Consider the following 13181-nt stretch of genomic DNA (forward strand, 5'->3'; position numbering starts at 1 on the left):
TATTAATTGGATAAGTATATTAATAAAAAAAAATTAAGTTGCGAGACTTAATAAAAGAGCAGTTCCTCGCTTTATCCAATGATCGGAACCTTCTGGTCCAGAATTTAAATCAACAGTTACAATATATGCAGGTCTACCTTGATCACCACTTCTTTGAGGATAATAATAACAGGGACAATTATAAATTCCTAAATTAAAAATTAAAATATTCCTCTTTTTTCCAATCAATGTGAATTTGGATGGAATTATATAAGTGTAAATAAATACCTTTAACTTTCTTTTTGACTTGTTCCACTGGTCGAAAATGAATTACAGGCATGTTACATACAAGTGACATTGGAGCAGGTTCCACGAGTGTCCCATTTTCTTTATCCCATCCAGCTCCCTCGAGATAAATCGTTCTCACGTAAATTCCATTCTGAAGAAAAATAACTCAATTTTAGTTTTCTCGTTATAATCGAAATTAAAAATTTTTTTTTATTAATCTTAACTATATAATAAATGAAAAAAAAATAAAAACAAAAATTGTTAATTAATGTTCGAAAGAAATTTTTGAATTTCTGTAAAAATAAAATAAATACTTACTTCAGGTGGTTCAATGATCAAATTATCATCCTCGGTGAAAACTTGAAACTCCCAAGATAATGAATCAATCGAGATGTTCCATGATCTTGCGGATGTTTGCAAAACAGCAGTGAGAAATCCAGTGGGAAATGTAAAGGCACTAAGCCAAAATAACGTTGGTTGATGAGTCGTTTCCGCCCAATGTGAAAAATGTTTAACACGACTTATTAAATCTCTGGTCCATGATCCAAGAAGTTTTAACGATGGATACGCAGTCAGCCAGGAAGTTGGTACACGACCCTCGTAAATACACGTGAAAATCTCCTCCAATTCAGAGGACATTAATACCAAACCTTCTATTCCCCGTCTAAGATCATCTAAACTTGAATTAGTCTTCTTTAAAAGAACATTGTATCTCGTTATCTCCTGCAATAAAACCACGTCCAATGGCTTCTTTTCCGGTCCAATTAATTTTTCCGTCAATTCATAATCTATTAAATTTGGCAATTTACTCGAAATATCCAATGCCATTTGCATTACCTGAAAAATTATTTATTTTTTTTTTTTAATTATCTTAATAATTTTTGAGAAATTATGTCAAAATTTAAAGATTCTAACTTTATCTTCTTTGTTGATTTCATCTTCGATGGAACTTGCTTGAACATGAAGACTCATGAGTGTTCCAAACATATCTCTATTGTCAATAATAAGAGATGTAATGTCAGCGTTTGGATGTTGACCGAAAGCTTCTGGTCGATCGTTGTTTGGCAAAAGTGATATAAAATCTCGATAAGATTCAAAGGGTCCGTCACGAGGTACAAAATAAGTTGGCAAAATTGATAAACGATAAAATGGCAAATTTATGACTTCGTCGGTGAAATATTGTTCGACATAGCTCATCAATAGACGTCGATCCCAATCGTCTGTCACGTGACCTCCGTAACAAATTCCGGCTATTAAATATTTCAACGAGTCCCACGGTGTCTCTGGATATTCATCAAGATAAACTTCCAATAGATTTTCTGATACCTTCAATCAATAAATTGAATTATATTAGTATAAAAAATATATTTAATTATTAAAATATAGTAAATTTATCATAAATTTTATATAAATTAAGAATTCACCTCAAAGTCAGAGTCATTGAAGCTATAGACGATATTCCAGCCGAGTTGTTGAAATTTTTTCCTCTCGATAAGAATCGAATGAAAGAAGACGAGTGTGAAAAGAAGTTTTTTGAATTTTGATTTTGTTTGGCACATTTCAAATTGATTTTCCGTCATTAAGCCATACAGTCTCGTCATATTGGCTCTGATTCCTTTTGGTGGTTCAGTTGTCATTTTGATTCCAGCTTGAAGAATTGATATCGGAAAATGTGGAGTTGGACTTGAACTCAACCATAATCTGCAAATTTATATCAAAAAAAAAAAATTTAATCCTTTCTTTAAAGTAAACAAATAAATATATAAATATTGTTTACCTAAAATTTGGATTTAGATTTTTATTCGACGATAAATTATCCACAATTTTATCCAATTGTGGCATCCAACTCAATGACAAATGACAATTGGCCAGAAACACCCAGCTTCCGTCTTTTGTGCCAGTTTCAATCATTCTGGAAATTACAATACAATCAGAATAATTCAAATAAAAATAAAAATAATTCTACAAAATTTTAATAAATATTGATTTAAAATACATTTTTTATTTTAAAGGAAATATTCCAAGATTAGTTTTCAATTATTAAAGACTGAATAACCTGGTAGCGATTGGCGCTTGACCTTGGCCAAGTGACAGGGTCATGATTTGTTGGGGCTCATCTTGATTGTCTGCCAGTTGCAAAAGTGCATTAGTGGGATCGACTCCGGGCGAAAGAACAAAAATCAATGGCGATTGTGCCACTGAATCTTCAAGTGCTGCCTTCACATCCAATACAGGAGGTTCCACGAATTTTTGGCCAAGATTTTTCCCAATAAAAGCAATTAAACAGAATGAAATTCTATCCGAACGACAACTGCGAATGAAAAGCATTTTTTGAAATTCATCACAACTAGTTTCCCAATCACCGGGTAATTCCTGTGTCTCTGGTTCTGTATGAATGTACCTATATACGATTTAAAAATGAAAAAAATTTTAACTTGTAATTTATAAATTAATAAATTTTAGAAACAGTATACCAATTGTGCCATTCTTCGGGTAATTGTTCAAAAGACGCAGCAACACCATGAAATCCTGACAACTTATCGAGTTCTGTTATATTATCCCAGGATTCGTCCGAGAGCCAAGTCACGGATTTGTTCAATTGATTTTCCTTGTCGAGAACAATTCCGCCTTTCAATAAAAACGCATATTCCACAGGGACAATTCTTCCCTCGGCTTCCAATATTTTTATACACATATGAAATGAAAAAAGAAGCTTGTGTTGCTCAAAAAGACCTCTGCATGTATTTCTATATAAATGCACAAAACAAAGATATTAAAATAAAATTCTTCTTTTGCGTTTTATTACAATTTTTTATTTAAAGAAAAAAAAAAACCTGTATAAAGCATAAGTGTGATATTCATTTAATGCTTTGATTCTTTCATTTTGTTTGGGACTCTTTTCAATTGAAATCATGAAAAGAGAGATATATGACTCAAGAGAAAATTGGTACATCGGATCTATTAGACTCATGTCGTTTAGAACAAAAAAGAGAATAGCCGCTCTTTTCGAGCAAGGACGATATCCTGCACGTGCAAGATCAATTTCCTTTTCTGTCTCCTCTGTGACCATTAATGATTGTTGAACTGTATCGGATGTCATTTTTGAAGACTGCAACGTATTTAGTAAATCTAAATCGTCTAAAAGTGATCCAGTTGTGATACTCAGTAGACTGGAAAAAATAAAAAAAAAAAAATAGTTATGAATTTTTTTCTACCATATAAAATTCAAATTAAATTAAATTAATAAATTCTTACTAGAGTATTTTGTCCTCAAGTTCTTTCAAAGTACGCTTCCCGGCAGCAATAGTCAAAACTAAATTATCTTTTTGTTCTTCCAATTGAGGTTTCTCTTTTCTAACGACAATACCCAAAAGTTGTGCTTCCAGCCCTAAAAAAACAATAAAAAAATTTATTCATAAAATTTATTTAAAACGTTTATTTAAATTATTCATCTAATTTAAAAATATAACCTTGCTCTTTGATTGCAAAATTGCATAAAGTAGTTTTGGTCGATATTTCCGGTGCATAATGTGGATTTGGTAGTTTAGTGGTTATAAATAACCGAAATTTATCATTGAAAGTTATCATTTTATCATTGAACTTAATCATTATCTCATTTCCTGCAATATTAAATCATTTGATAAAATAGTGCAAAATAATAATAATAATAATAATTAGAATAGTAAATAAAAAAAGAAACCTGTTTTAATAAAAGCTTTTTGCAAAATTGGATTCAATGCTGGATCTAAAATTTCGCCAACATTTTGCAAAAGTACCGGTTTTCCAAATTGAATCGCCAATTCTAAAACTTTTGTAAAATCAGTTTGTCCGAAGTCAATTATTTTTAAATCCTAGAAAATATAAAAATTCATATTTAAAATCAAGTTCGCATTTTTTTCCAAATATTAATTTTCACTTTATAATTTGATTTAAAATAAATTAAAAATAAATACATTGTCTTCTTCCATATTCTTAATCCATTTTACAGCTTGACATTGAGGATCTGTAACTAAAGGCCATCGTGTTCCTCTAGTAACTATTATTCCATTTTCCGTACTAAAATCATCAGACGGCAATCCTTGAATTCTCCATTCTCTGATTGTTGTAGGATTACTTAAAAATTGTTTAATATCCAAATCGAAAGATATTGGAATTTCCTTCTCAAGGATCTAAAATATTAGTATAATACAATACTAATAAATTTTTTTTTTTTCATAAAAACTGTAATAATTTAATTACTTCATTGGTCCACAATTTAGTTAGATCTTCTCGATAATTAGAGACAAAAGGTCCCAAATAAGAGACAAATGCAGTACAAATCAAACAATCTCCAGGCAATAAATCAAAAAGATTTCCTAAATTTTCAACTGTATTTTCCCATCTTATTCGTTCTTCAGATAGTCCATCTAATAGCATTGCAGCTCTTTCCAATTTTAATTTTAATAATTCTTCCTGTTATGTAATTGACCAAAAAAAAATTTATATTACAATATAATAAAGAAAGAAATAAAAACTGAAAGAGAAAAAAATTAAATACCATTTCAATTAAATCGCTTTTCTCCTTCATTTTTGCATCGTACATTGTTTGCAATCTTTGTAATTCTTGACGTAATTTTTGTAATTGAGCTTCAGCTTCTACCAGGGCTGCTTCCTTTTCTCTTAAAGACACCAAGGCCGCTTCTAATTTTTCTCTTTTTGGTGCTACAATTCTAATATGAACAAATTTGATTCTAATATTTTACTTTATTTCAAAAATAAATTCATTTTTGAAAAGTTTAAATAAATATCACTTTACCTATAAAGCTTTCCATATTTTTCCATAGCAATCACCCACATACAAAGTGATTTTGCAGCCATTGATACAACACCAACTTTTACAGGATCAAATTCTCGATTATTTGTGTATCTACTTATAGTCTTTAAAATTTTATCCGATATATGATCTTTATCAAAATCTCTCAACTAAAAATTATTATAATATATGAAAAGATAGCACAATTCACTGTAAAAAAAAATTCTAAGGTATTATCACTTACAGTATTTAAAAAATTAACGTCACCCAATTGACGTTTTGCCTCTGCCCAAGATTTTTCGGAATTTTTCAAAACCATTATCGCCTCCATTACCATTTCCACTTTAGGTGGTGGTCGCGTAAAAGATTTGATTTCTGATAAATCTTTTTTATTCAATGCATCAAGAGCCTAAAAATATTTTTATAATTTAAAAAATGAAAAATAAAATTTCGAAAACAAAATTAATCAAATGAAAATAACCTTTATAGCTTCAATAATTGCAGGTTCAACAGTAGCTAAATCAGCGCGAGCAATTTCTTCTAATCTTTTACATTCTTTCGATTCCTCAGCAATTCTAATTGATTTTGCAGTAACAATTCTTTGAGTATCGTCCGTATCTTTTTGTTGAATTAAAATAGTTGCTAAAAATTCTTCGCATTCTTTCGTTGATTTTTGCACTTGCAATTGTGTCGCTTCAAGTTCAATTGCCATTTCGTTTACTTTCTCTTTAGTGTCATCAATTTTTGAAAGACCACCACGTAATTTATTCGCTTCATTCTCCAATTCTCGTCTCTTTTCAAACAACATTCTGTGAAAATATTAATATTACATATAATTATAAAAAAAGTAAAAATAAAGTATTAGAAAAATACCTCTTATAACCAGCAACGAGTTCCAAAAAATTTGTTGGTGTCACATAATTAAATCGTTTTAGTTCTAGTGCCATTTTTTTCGACATTTGTAAAACAGAGTCGTGAATAAGGGAAAATGTCGATGAAATTCCTTCGAGCATTCTTTCTTGAAGTGGAGCCAACGGAATTGCTGTCGCCGATTTCCTTGGTTCCTGTAAATAAAAAATTGGTATTTTTTTTTTTTATTTGCATTAATTATAGAAGGAAAAAAAAACCAAACTCTTACAATTTTGTTTTCTCCAGTAATAGTGACAATCAAATTTAAATCCATAAGAAATTTATTGCCCACTTCCAATAACGCTTCTCTAGGCCACTCAAGAAACCAATCAATCGTAGTGCAATTAATAAGAGACGGATATTGTCGAATTCGATTTCGAAAAGCATCACCTATTGGACTCATGCACAATATAATATGCAAATTCGCTCGAATTCTCTCTATCAGAAAATTATAAATTGCTTCTGAAGTTGGCATAATTCCAGCTTTGCCAGCATCTTTCGTTAATTTAATTTTTATCTGTAAATCGAAGTTTTCAATCAAAAAAATTATTATAATTACGACAAAAAAATTATTTAACAAAATAAATTTAAACAAACATCATCGAACTCATCGCTCTTGTATAAATTAGCAACTTCTCCAGTGCTCAACATATTATTTATAATTTCTAAAAATTGCTCTTCCGCAATTTGTGTGTCATTAAACAAAAAATTCGTTGGCTTATTATCAACACCGGCCTTTGTGAACAAAACTTTGAGATCTTCTCGAAATTCCGGAACGCCATAATTCTTCGTCACTTCTATTTGGAATGTGTTCAATTCACACATATAACCAGCAACACGGGAAAGAGATTGTCTTCCACTTCCGCCAATGCCGACCAGTAACATATTTCCTCTTGGCTGTAAATCATAAAGCATTTATTTCAAAAATTTTCCTCTAAAATTATTAATTATTAATTTGAAAATTTGTTATTAAAATTTGTTCTAATTTTTTAAAAAGCTTTAATTAAATATGTTCAGATGAAATTTTCACTTAAATTTATAAATTGAATTAATATATGCAAATACCTGTGAAATTACTCGAACAATGCGACATATATGTTCAATTGCATCTCTGAAAAGTGTGAGATCAAGACGAACAACCCCCGGTGAAGCGTTATATTCATCAATTTGCAATTCTATATAACGACGAACAGCACTCAAGTCAGTAAGATCCTCATAAATATTCCAGGCATTCATGAAACTTCCTGTTGCATAATTTACATAAACATAAATTTTCTAAATATTATTTCACAAGAAATGAAAAACAAATTTTTCATACTCCAAACAATGAAAAAATTCCAATGGAATAAACATTCTTTTATCACATTCTTATGGGAATAAAAATTAAAAAAGAGAATATTAATTAATATTAAATGAAAAAAAATTTTTAGATAGGAAAAACATACCAAAAACAGGACTTCTCTTTTCCGGGCACAAATTATGGAAAATTAATTCAAAATGTTTTCCAAGTTGCTCGTTTAATAGACCAACAAACCATTCTCTATCTCTGTAATAAATTTCCGTTTTCAATAAACTAAATAATCAAATGATTTCTAAATTAAAAAAAAGGGGAAAAATTAAACATACCTCTCGTCTGTGAGTCGATCGCTAAAAATTCTAAATGACTCGTGAATCCAGAGTCTCAAAAATGTCGATTTCGAGTACTGATAATCTTTATGGCTTCTTAATAATCCTTGAAATATCTTGAAAATTAAGATTTATTTAAAAATTTGTAATTTTCAAAAAGTTAAAAAACTAAATTTCAATTTAAAAAAAAATACCTTGGAAATGTCCCTTAAATTAAATAAATAATGCATTTTCGCAGGAGTTGGTAACATTTTCAAAATCACTCGATTGTACATTTCGATCGTCGCCAATGTTATTTCGTTCGCTTAATAATACATAATTATAATTAAAATATAAATATTTACGGTAATTAAAGTTTTAATTCAATAAAAATTTAAGCAAATTAGAATTTCAATTTTAAAAAACAAACTCACAAATTCCTTTAACTTCTGGATGAAAGTCAAAAAGTTGTTGATTAAGCATTGTGCCGTAAATTCGGCTAATTTGTTTTTCCACAGGAAAAGTCATGTTAATAACGTTAAACCTCGTAAGAAGTCTTTCTGTAATTGTATTTCTTCCTCCACCTGGTGGACCCATTGCAGCAATTAATTGCATTTTTTGAACATATTTTCTCGTTTGATTCTGCCGATCATACCTTTAATAAAAAAAAATGATTATTTTTATTTTGTATTATTTTGTTCATATTAGGGTAAAATAAATAGAAAAATATTTATTTACTATTTATTACCAAAATCCATATCCTAGCCACTGACGTATCAATTCTAACGGTGGTTGAGATCCATAAATTTCTTTCATTGACATATTAAAATCATCTATAAATGTTATCATATTTTTTCCTCCAATTGGAACGAAAACTCCTTTCGTACGTTTCTCCACTCTACTTTCAATAGCTTCCTAAAAAAATTTATTCAAAACTTAATAAATAAGAAAAATTCAAATTTTAATAATAAATTATATTTTTTTGAAAATTACCTGAATATTTTTTGATGTAGTTTGAGCCGACATGTTTATAACCAAAATACTATATTTCATACGATCTAAAGATTCGAAAACAGATTGTGCCGTGGAAGTTTTTCCAGTTCCCACCGGACCAACCAAAAGTACTGGAAATTCATGACCCATCAAAACACTAACAAGATATTCGTATCTTATTGTGTCGACCGTTGGGACAACAATTTTATAAAATGGAATTCTGAAACAATAATTTTTCAACTAAAAAAATGAGATTTAAAGAAAACATTTAATTACTTATATAAACAAATAGATAAATTTTGAATTATATTTTTTAAAAATTAATTTTTTTGTAAAGTAATATATAATAAAATTTTTATTCTCACCCTGCTGGAATTTTCCAAGAGGCAGATAATTTTTCCTCCCATGAGACAAAGCTTTTTTGTCGCACATCCACGTAATATTCATAGATTGTATCTTTAATAGGAAAGCTGCTTTCCAATTCTCGTATGAAATTGTCCATTTTTTGACGACCCTCTTCGTTCACTGATGCACATAGTGACCAAATCATGCTAAAAAATTATTTTCCAATTCAATTAAAATTGAAGAAAAATTATTCATTTATTTTTATATTATTAAAAAAGAGAATACAACAAAAAATAATTGTCAATTATTATTGTTTAATATTATTACCAGAAAAGAAACCAATTTTTGCAAATTTTACTATAATCGTCAGGATCATCGCGAAATATAATGCCATTTTTTTGAATTGCCAGAACTTGTAATAATTTGCAAAGTGATTGAACTGCATTTAATTCGGGAACTTGTACAATTTCCTCACAATTCAATCGTTTAAATTCCAGAATTTTATCCACATATCGTTCAAATAATTCGTTCATCTGTAAAGATTTTTAATTTGAATAATTATTTTTTCATTAAGAAAATATTTCATTAAAATTTTTTTTTAATTTTCATCTACCTCTTGAATAAATTCCGGTTTTTTCTCATAATTTTGCAGCCATGATTTAACATAGGGTCGCCATCCTAAATCTTTGTAATCATTATAAACCATTCCAGCTCTGGAGACTGTTGCTGGAGAAGCTACAGACAAATCTTCTACTTCGAACAGTAAGCTAACTTGTTCCGGCATTCCGATTCGATCGTTGTTAATTAACGTTAATAACTAAAAAAAAAAGAAATTTACAGACTAAGAAAATTCTGATTATTTTATCAGTTAAAAATATGTAAAAATAATTGTTCAATAAATACTGACTTTATTGTCGTCCATTACACTATTCATATTTTCAATCCAAACAGCATCAACGGGTCCATCGAAAAGAATCCATTTCTCATCGGGAGAGTCATCTGTCATTAGTTTAAATATGAAACAAAATGTTTAGTGAAAAAAATTTTATTTCTTAAAAATAATTATAAAAATTATAATTACCAGCACATGTATTTCGCATTATTGAAGAAATTACTCCATCATGCCATTCACCAGTCGACAAATTATACTCTCCATATAATTCTCCTAAATTTAAAGCTTTTGGATTTATTGGAAATTCGTAGACAGAATTAAAACCCTGCTTTCCATCTTTGTTTAATGAAGTCAGAGTGTTTTTTAATATCGTCCACGTAGCAGATTTTGCTGTATTCGATTTTCCCACAATCATTGTTGAATGTCGGGAATTTTTCGTCTCAAACAGTTCAATTGTCTTTCGCAAAATCAACGGTATTGGCTAATTTAAAAAAAAATATATAAATAAACATTTCAATAAAAATAATTAATAAAAATTTTGAGTAATTATTGTATTTCTCACTTGCAACTTTAATTTAATAGATTCTTGAACGATATATATATTCATCTCCTCATAATCGATTGTAGGAACATTCACTCCAGGAAATAGATCAGAAGTGATGGCAATAAAAAGAGGCAAATCGTCCGATGTTAGTTTTGCTATATTCATGTCCTTCATTGCAAGAATAATCACCTGTTACAATTCAAATTTTTATATTAATATATCGCAAAAGAAACTCGAATTTATTATTTCAAAATTAAAAAGACCTCTTCTTCAGGTAAATCCGGATAGAGACGTCGTTTCTTTCCAGCGTACCTTGTCAATGTCACAATACCACGAAGACCAAAATCATAATGATGCTGAATACTAAGCTGTTGTTTTGCCAAATTATAAAGTGTAAACACCTGAAAAAAAAATTAAGAATTATATAAAAGAAAGTAATATAGAAAAAAAATGTAAAATCTTTTTAAAAAAAATTTATTACCTTTCTGGCAAGAGAACGAGTATTTTGGAATCCTTCACCAAAAAGATTTATTTCAGCAATCATGCTACTGTCAGGGACCATCATTGATATTGGACGAAACATGGATTTTAGATTATCGGGTAACTCCGTACGTCCAGCATAACCAGGATTCATGGTAATGAAAATACCGCATGTTTTCACAAGTGAAATTTCCATTCCTTCGAATATGAATTTCGTCAATTTTTGCGACAATGCTGAGAGTATCGATAGAATTTGCTGTGCCACTACCGACAATACCTCGATGTTTATTCTATAAAAATAATCAAATTTTTGGATGTTAATAAATTTTTTGTATCAATAGTAAAACTAAATTTTTGTCTAAATTCTTGTAAATTTGATATTAATAGTAAATTTAAATAAAATTAACCATTTTCTTTTTTACCGATTAAATTCATCGAAACATCCCCAGGCGCCTGTTTGGGCCAAGCCAGAGAACTGACGTCCCATACTTTTATAATCTAATCCTTCGGAACAATTTGTAACGATAACATTAAATCCCAATGCTTTTCCTAAATCTTTGACAGTTTCTGTTTTACCAGTTCCCGCAGGTCCTTTGGGACTTCCTCCTCGATTCAAATGAAGCGCAGTGGTCAAAGTTATGTAACATCTAGAAAATTCTCTTTTTATTTAGTAAATTATGTTTTTTAATTTTATTCCTAGTATTTTTTTCCTTTACCAGTAATGTATTTTTTTTACATTAAGAAAATTTTGATAATTCAATTTTCTCTTACCTATCAGTTAACGGAGTGATAACTAATCGTTCTGAATTGCCAAGGTATTCATATCCATAAACGAAAGAAGTATTTGTCTGTCTAACAATACAATTATCGATATTTTTTTCCCAATAAAATCGTAACTGCGACAACCACTCAAAAGCGGAGGTATCTCTGCAGTCTATTAAAAAAAAATTTTCAAATATTCAAAAAACAAATTTAATATTCAGAATAGAAAAAAATGAGACCTACTAATTTTGTACATTTTTTCAATTACATCTCTTGCATGAATTTCAATAACAACAATCGCTTTAAACTTTAATCTCTGCAATTTGCTTAAATTTCCTCGAATAGCTTCCGAATATTTAGCAAGAGCTTGATTTTGCTTTTTTCTTAATTTTTTCAATGGTTTTTTCGAATCTAACAATCTATTAATAAAAAAAAGATTTGGCAATATTAATTAATTTATGGTTTTAATTTTTATAATAAAAAAAAAGCTAAGACTCTCACTTGCAATGCATAAGGGTTCTCGTGCAATCAGTGGTCCACTGAATTTGTGTTGCAGTTATTCCAGGTTGACTTTGCCAATCTTTAACCCATTTATCTCGTTTCGATAACATTTTTCGAAGGGCTGCTCGACATTGACGTAAAAGTTCTCTCAAACACATTCTCATTGCATTTTCTGTAAATGAAAAATTTTTTTTCAATATTTTACTTTTTTATTGATGATGAAATAATTAATTGAAAAAATAAAAATTGTTATTTAAGGAAAAAAAAATAGACTTCCCATAAGATATTAAGAAACAATTTAGAGATACATAAATAAAAAATGCAAGACAATATCATACCAATATCACATAACCATTTTTCAACTGGTCCCTCTAAAAGAACAGGCTTTAAAAATTCAACATATTCACCTTCGCTGGAAAGCATTCCTTCGGCTATGTATTTCAAAGTTGTAGTCTGGTTTAAAAATATTAATCCTTTTTTTAAAAAATATTTTTTTTCTAAATATTAATAATAATAAAGAACAAGGCATTTTTTTGTCTATTCAAGAACCTGTGCAAATTATCTCCATAGTCATTCTAGATGTGTTTTCGGTCGCTGATGAAGGATTTGGGGTCAAAATTGACGATTTAGCAGTTAAAAGTTATCGAGCTGTCAATTTTTTTCTACACTTTTCGGTGTATTTTGTGCAAGAAAATGCAATAAAATAGTCTGCCTAAGAAAAATTGAATTTTTTTGGAATGTTTTTTATGCTTTTAGATGCGTTTTTGGTCATAAAATTAGTGTTCCTCTACTCGGATCGGGCTGACAATTTTTTTCTACACTTTTTGGTGTATTTTGTGCAAGAAAATGCAATAAAATAGTCTGCCTAAGAAAAATTGAATTTTTTTTAGATGTTTTTTATGCTTTTGGATGCGTTTTTGGTCATAAAATTAGTGTTCCTCTACTCGGATCGGGCTGTTTTCCCAAGTGGGGAAATCACTATAGATTCTCCTTACACGCATCTATTTGAACTGTAAGAGTCGATGTGCGATTTCTAGGGGGGATTTTAATTATGGTAGGGATTCCACGCCGGTAGACCATTGACAAATTCA

At 29.4% G+C, this 13181-nt stretch overlaps 1 protein-coding gene across 1 annotated transcript in view; it reads right to left on the minus strand.

The window, feature by feature from the left end:
- Positions 1 to 31: 31 nt before the first annotated feature.
- Positions 32 to 13181, minus strand: part of LOC127291647 (dynein axonemal heavy chain 2) — a 32423-nt gene continuing 19273 nt past the window's right edge. Inside the window, exons 18-58 of the mRNA XM_051320847.1 lie at positions 12429 to 12543; positions 12091 to 12262; positions 11833 to 12008; positions 11599 to 11761; positions 11250 to 11474; positions 10829 to 11117; positions 10611 to 10748; positions 10366 to 10536; positions 9993 to 10284; positions 9819 to 9910; positions 9525 to 9728; positions 9266 to 9444; positions 8932 to 9117; positions 8567 to 8786; positions 8322 to 8488; positions 8008 to 8228; positions 7789 to 7898; positions 7595 to 7710; positions 7414 to 7514; positions 7034 to 7212; positions 6566 to 6865; positions 6198 to 6485; positions 5933 to 6123; positions 5541 to 5868; positions 5304 to 5468; positions 5063 to 5229; positions 4805 to 4976; positions 4507 to 4719; positions 4221 to 4436; positions 3968 to 4118; positions 3738 to 3887; positions 3523 to 3655; positions 3102 to 3437; positions 2742 to 3014; positions 2324 to 2668; positions 2045 to 2179; positions 1692 to 1968; positions 1183 to 1593; positions 586 to 1104; positions 268 to 418; positions 32 to 188 (exon numbers count right to left, since the gene is read on the minus strand). Coding sequence (XP_051176804.1) covers positions 34 to 188; positions 268 to 418; positions 586 to 1104; positions 1183 to 1593; positions 1692 to 1968; positions 2045 to 2179; positions 2324 to 2668; positions 2742 to 3014; positions 3102 to 3437; positions 3523 to 3655; positions 3738 to 3887; positions 3968 to 4118; positions 4221 to 4436; positions 4507 to 4719; positions 4805 to 4976; positions 5063 to 5229; positions 5304 to 5468; positions 5541 to 5868; positions 5933 to 6123; positions 6198 to 6485; positions 6566 to 6865; positions 7034 to 7212; positions 7414 to 7514; positions 7595 to 7710; positions 7789 to 7898; positions 8008 to 8228; positions 8322 to 8488; positions 8567 to 8786; positions 8932 to 9117; positions 9266 to 9444; positions 9525 to 9728; positions 9819 to 9910; positions 9993 to 10284; positions 10366 to 10536; positions 10611 to 10748; positions 10829 to 11117; positions 11250 to 11474; positions 11599 to 11761; positions 11833 to 12008; positions 12091 to 12262; positions 12429 to 12543 — 8592 coding nt within the window. The 3' untranslated portion in view covers positions 32 to 33. The remainder of the gene's footprint in view (positions 189 to 267; positions 419 to 585; positions 1105 to 1182; positions 1594 to 1691; positions 1969 to 2044; positions 2180 to 2323; positions 2669 to 2741; positions 3015 to 3101; positions 3438 to 3522; positions 3656 to 3737; positions 3888 to 3967; positions 4119 to 4220; positions 4437 to 4506; positions 4720 to 4804; positions 4977 to 5062; positions 5230 to 5303; positions 5469 to 5540; positions 5869 to 5932; positions 6124 to 6197; positions 6486 to 6565; positions 6866 to 7033; positions 7213 to 7413; positions 7515 to 7594; positions 7711 to 7788; positions 7899 to 8007; positions 8229 to 8321; positions 8489 to 8566; positions 8787 to 8931; positions 9118 to 9265; positions 9445 to 9524; positions 9729 to 9818; positions 9911 to 9992; positions 10285 to 10365; positions 10537 to 10610; positions 10749 to 10828; positions 11118 to 11249; positions 11475 to 11598; positions 11762 to 11832; positions 12009 to 12090; positions 12263 to 12428; positions 12544 to 13181) is intronic.

Source organism: Leptopilina boulardi, unplaced genomic scaffold (assembly GCF_019393585.1).
Source record: "Leptopilina boulardi isolate dan_hultmark-lab unplaced genomic scaffold, ZJU_Lbou_2.1 LbouV2_150, whole genome shotgun sequence".
In the NCBI taxonomy this organism is placed as follows: domain Eukaryota; kingdom Metazoa; phylum Arthropoda; class Insecta; order Hymenoptera; family Figitidae; genus Leptopilina; species Leptopilina boulardi.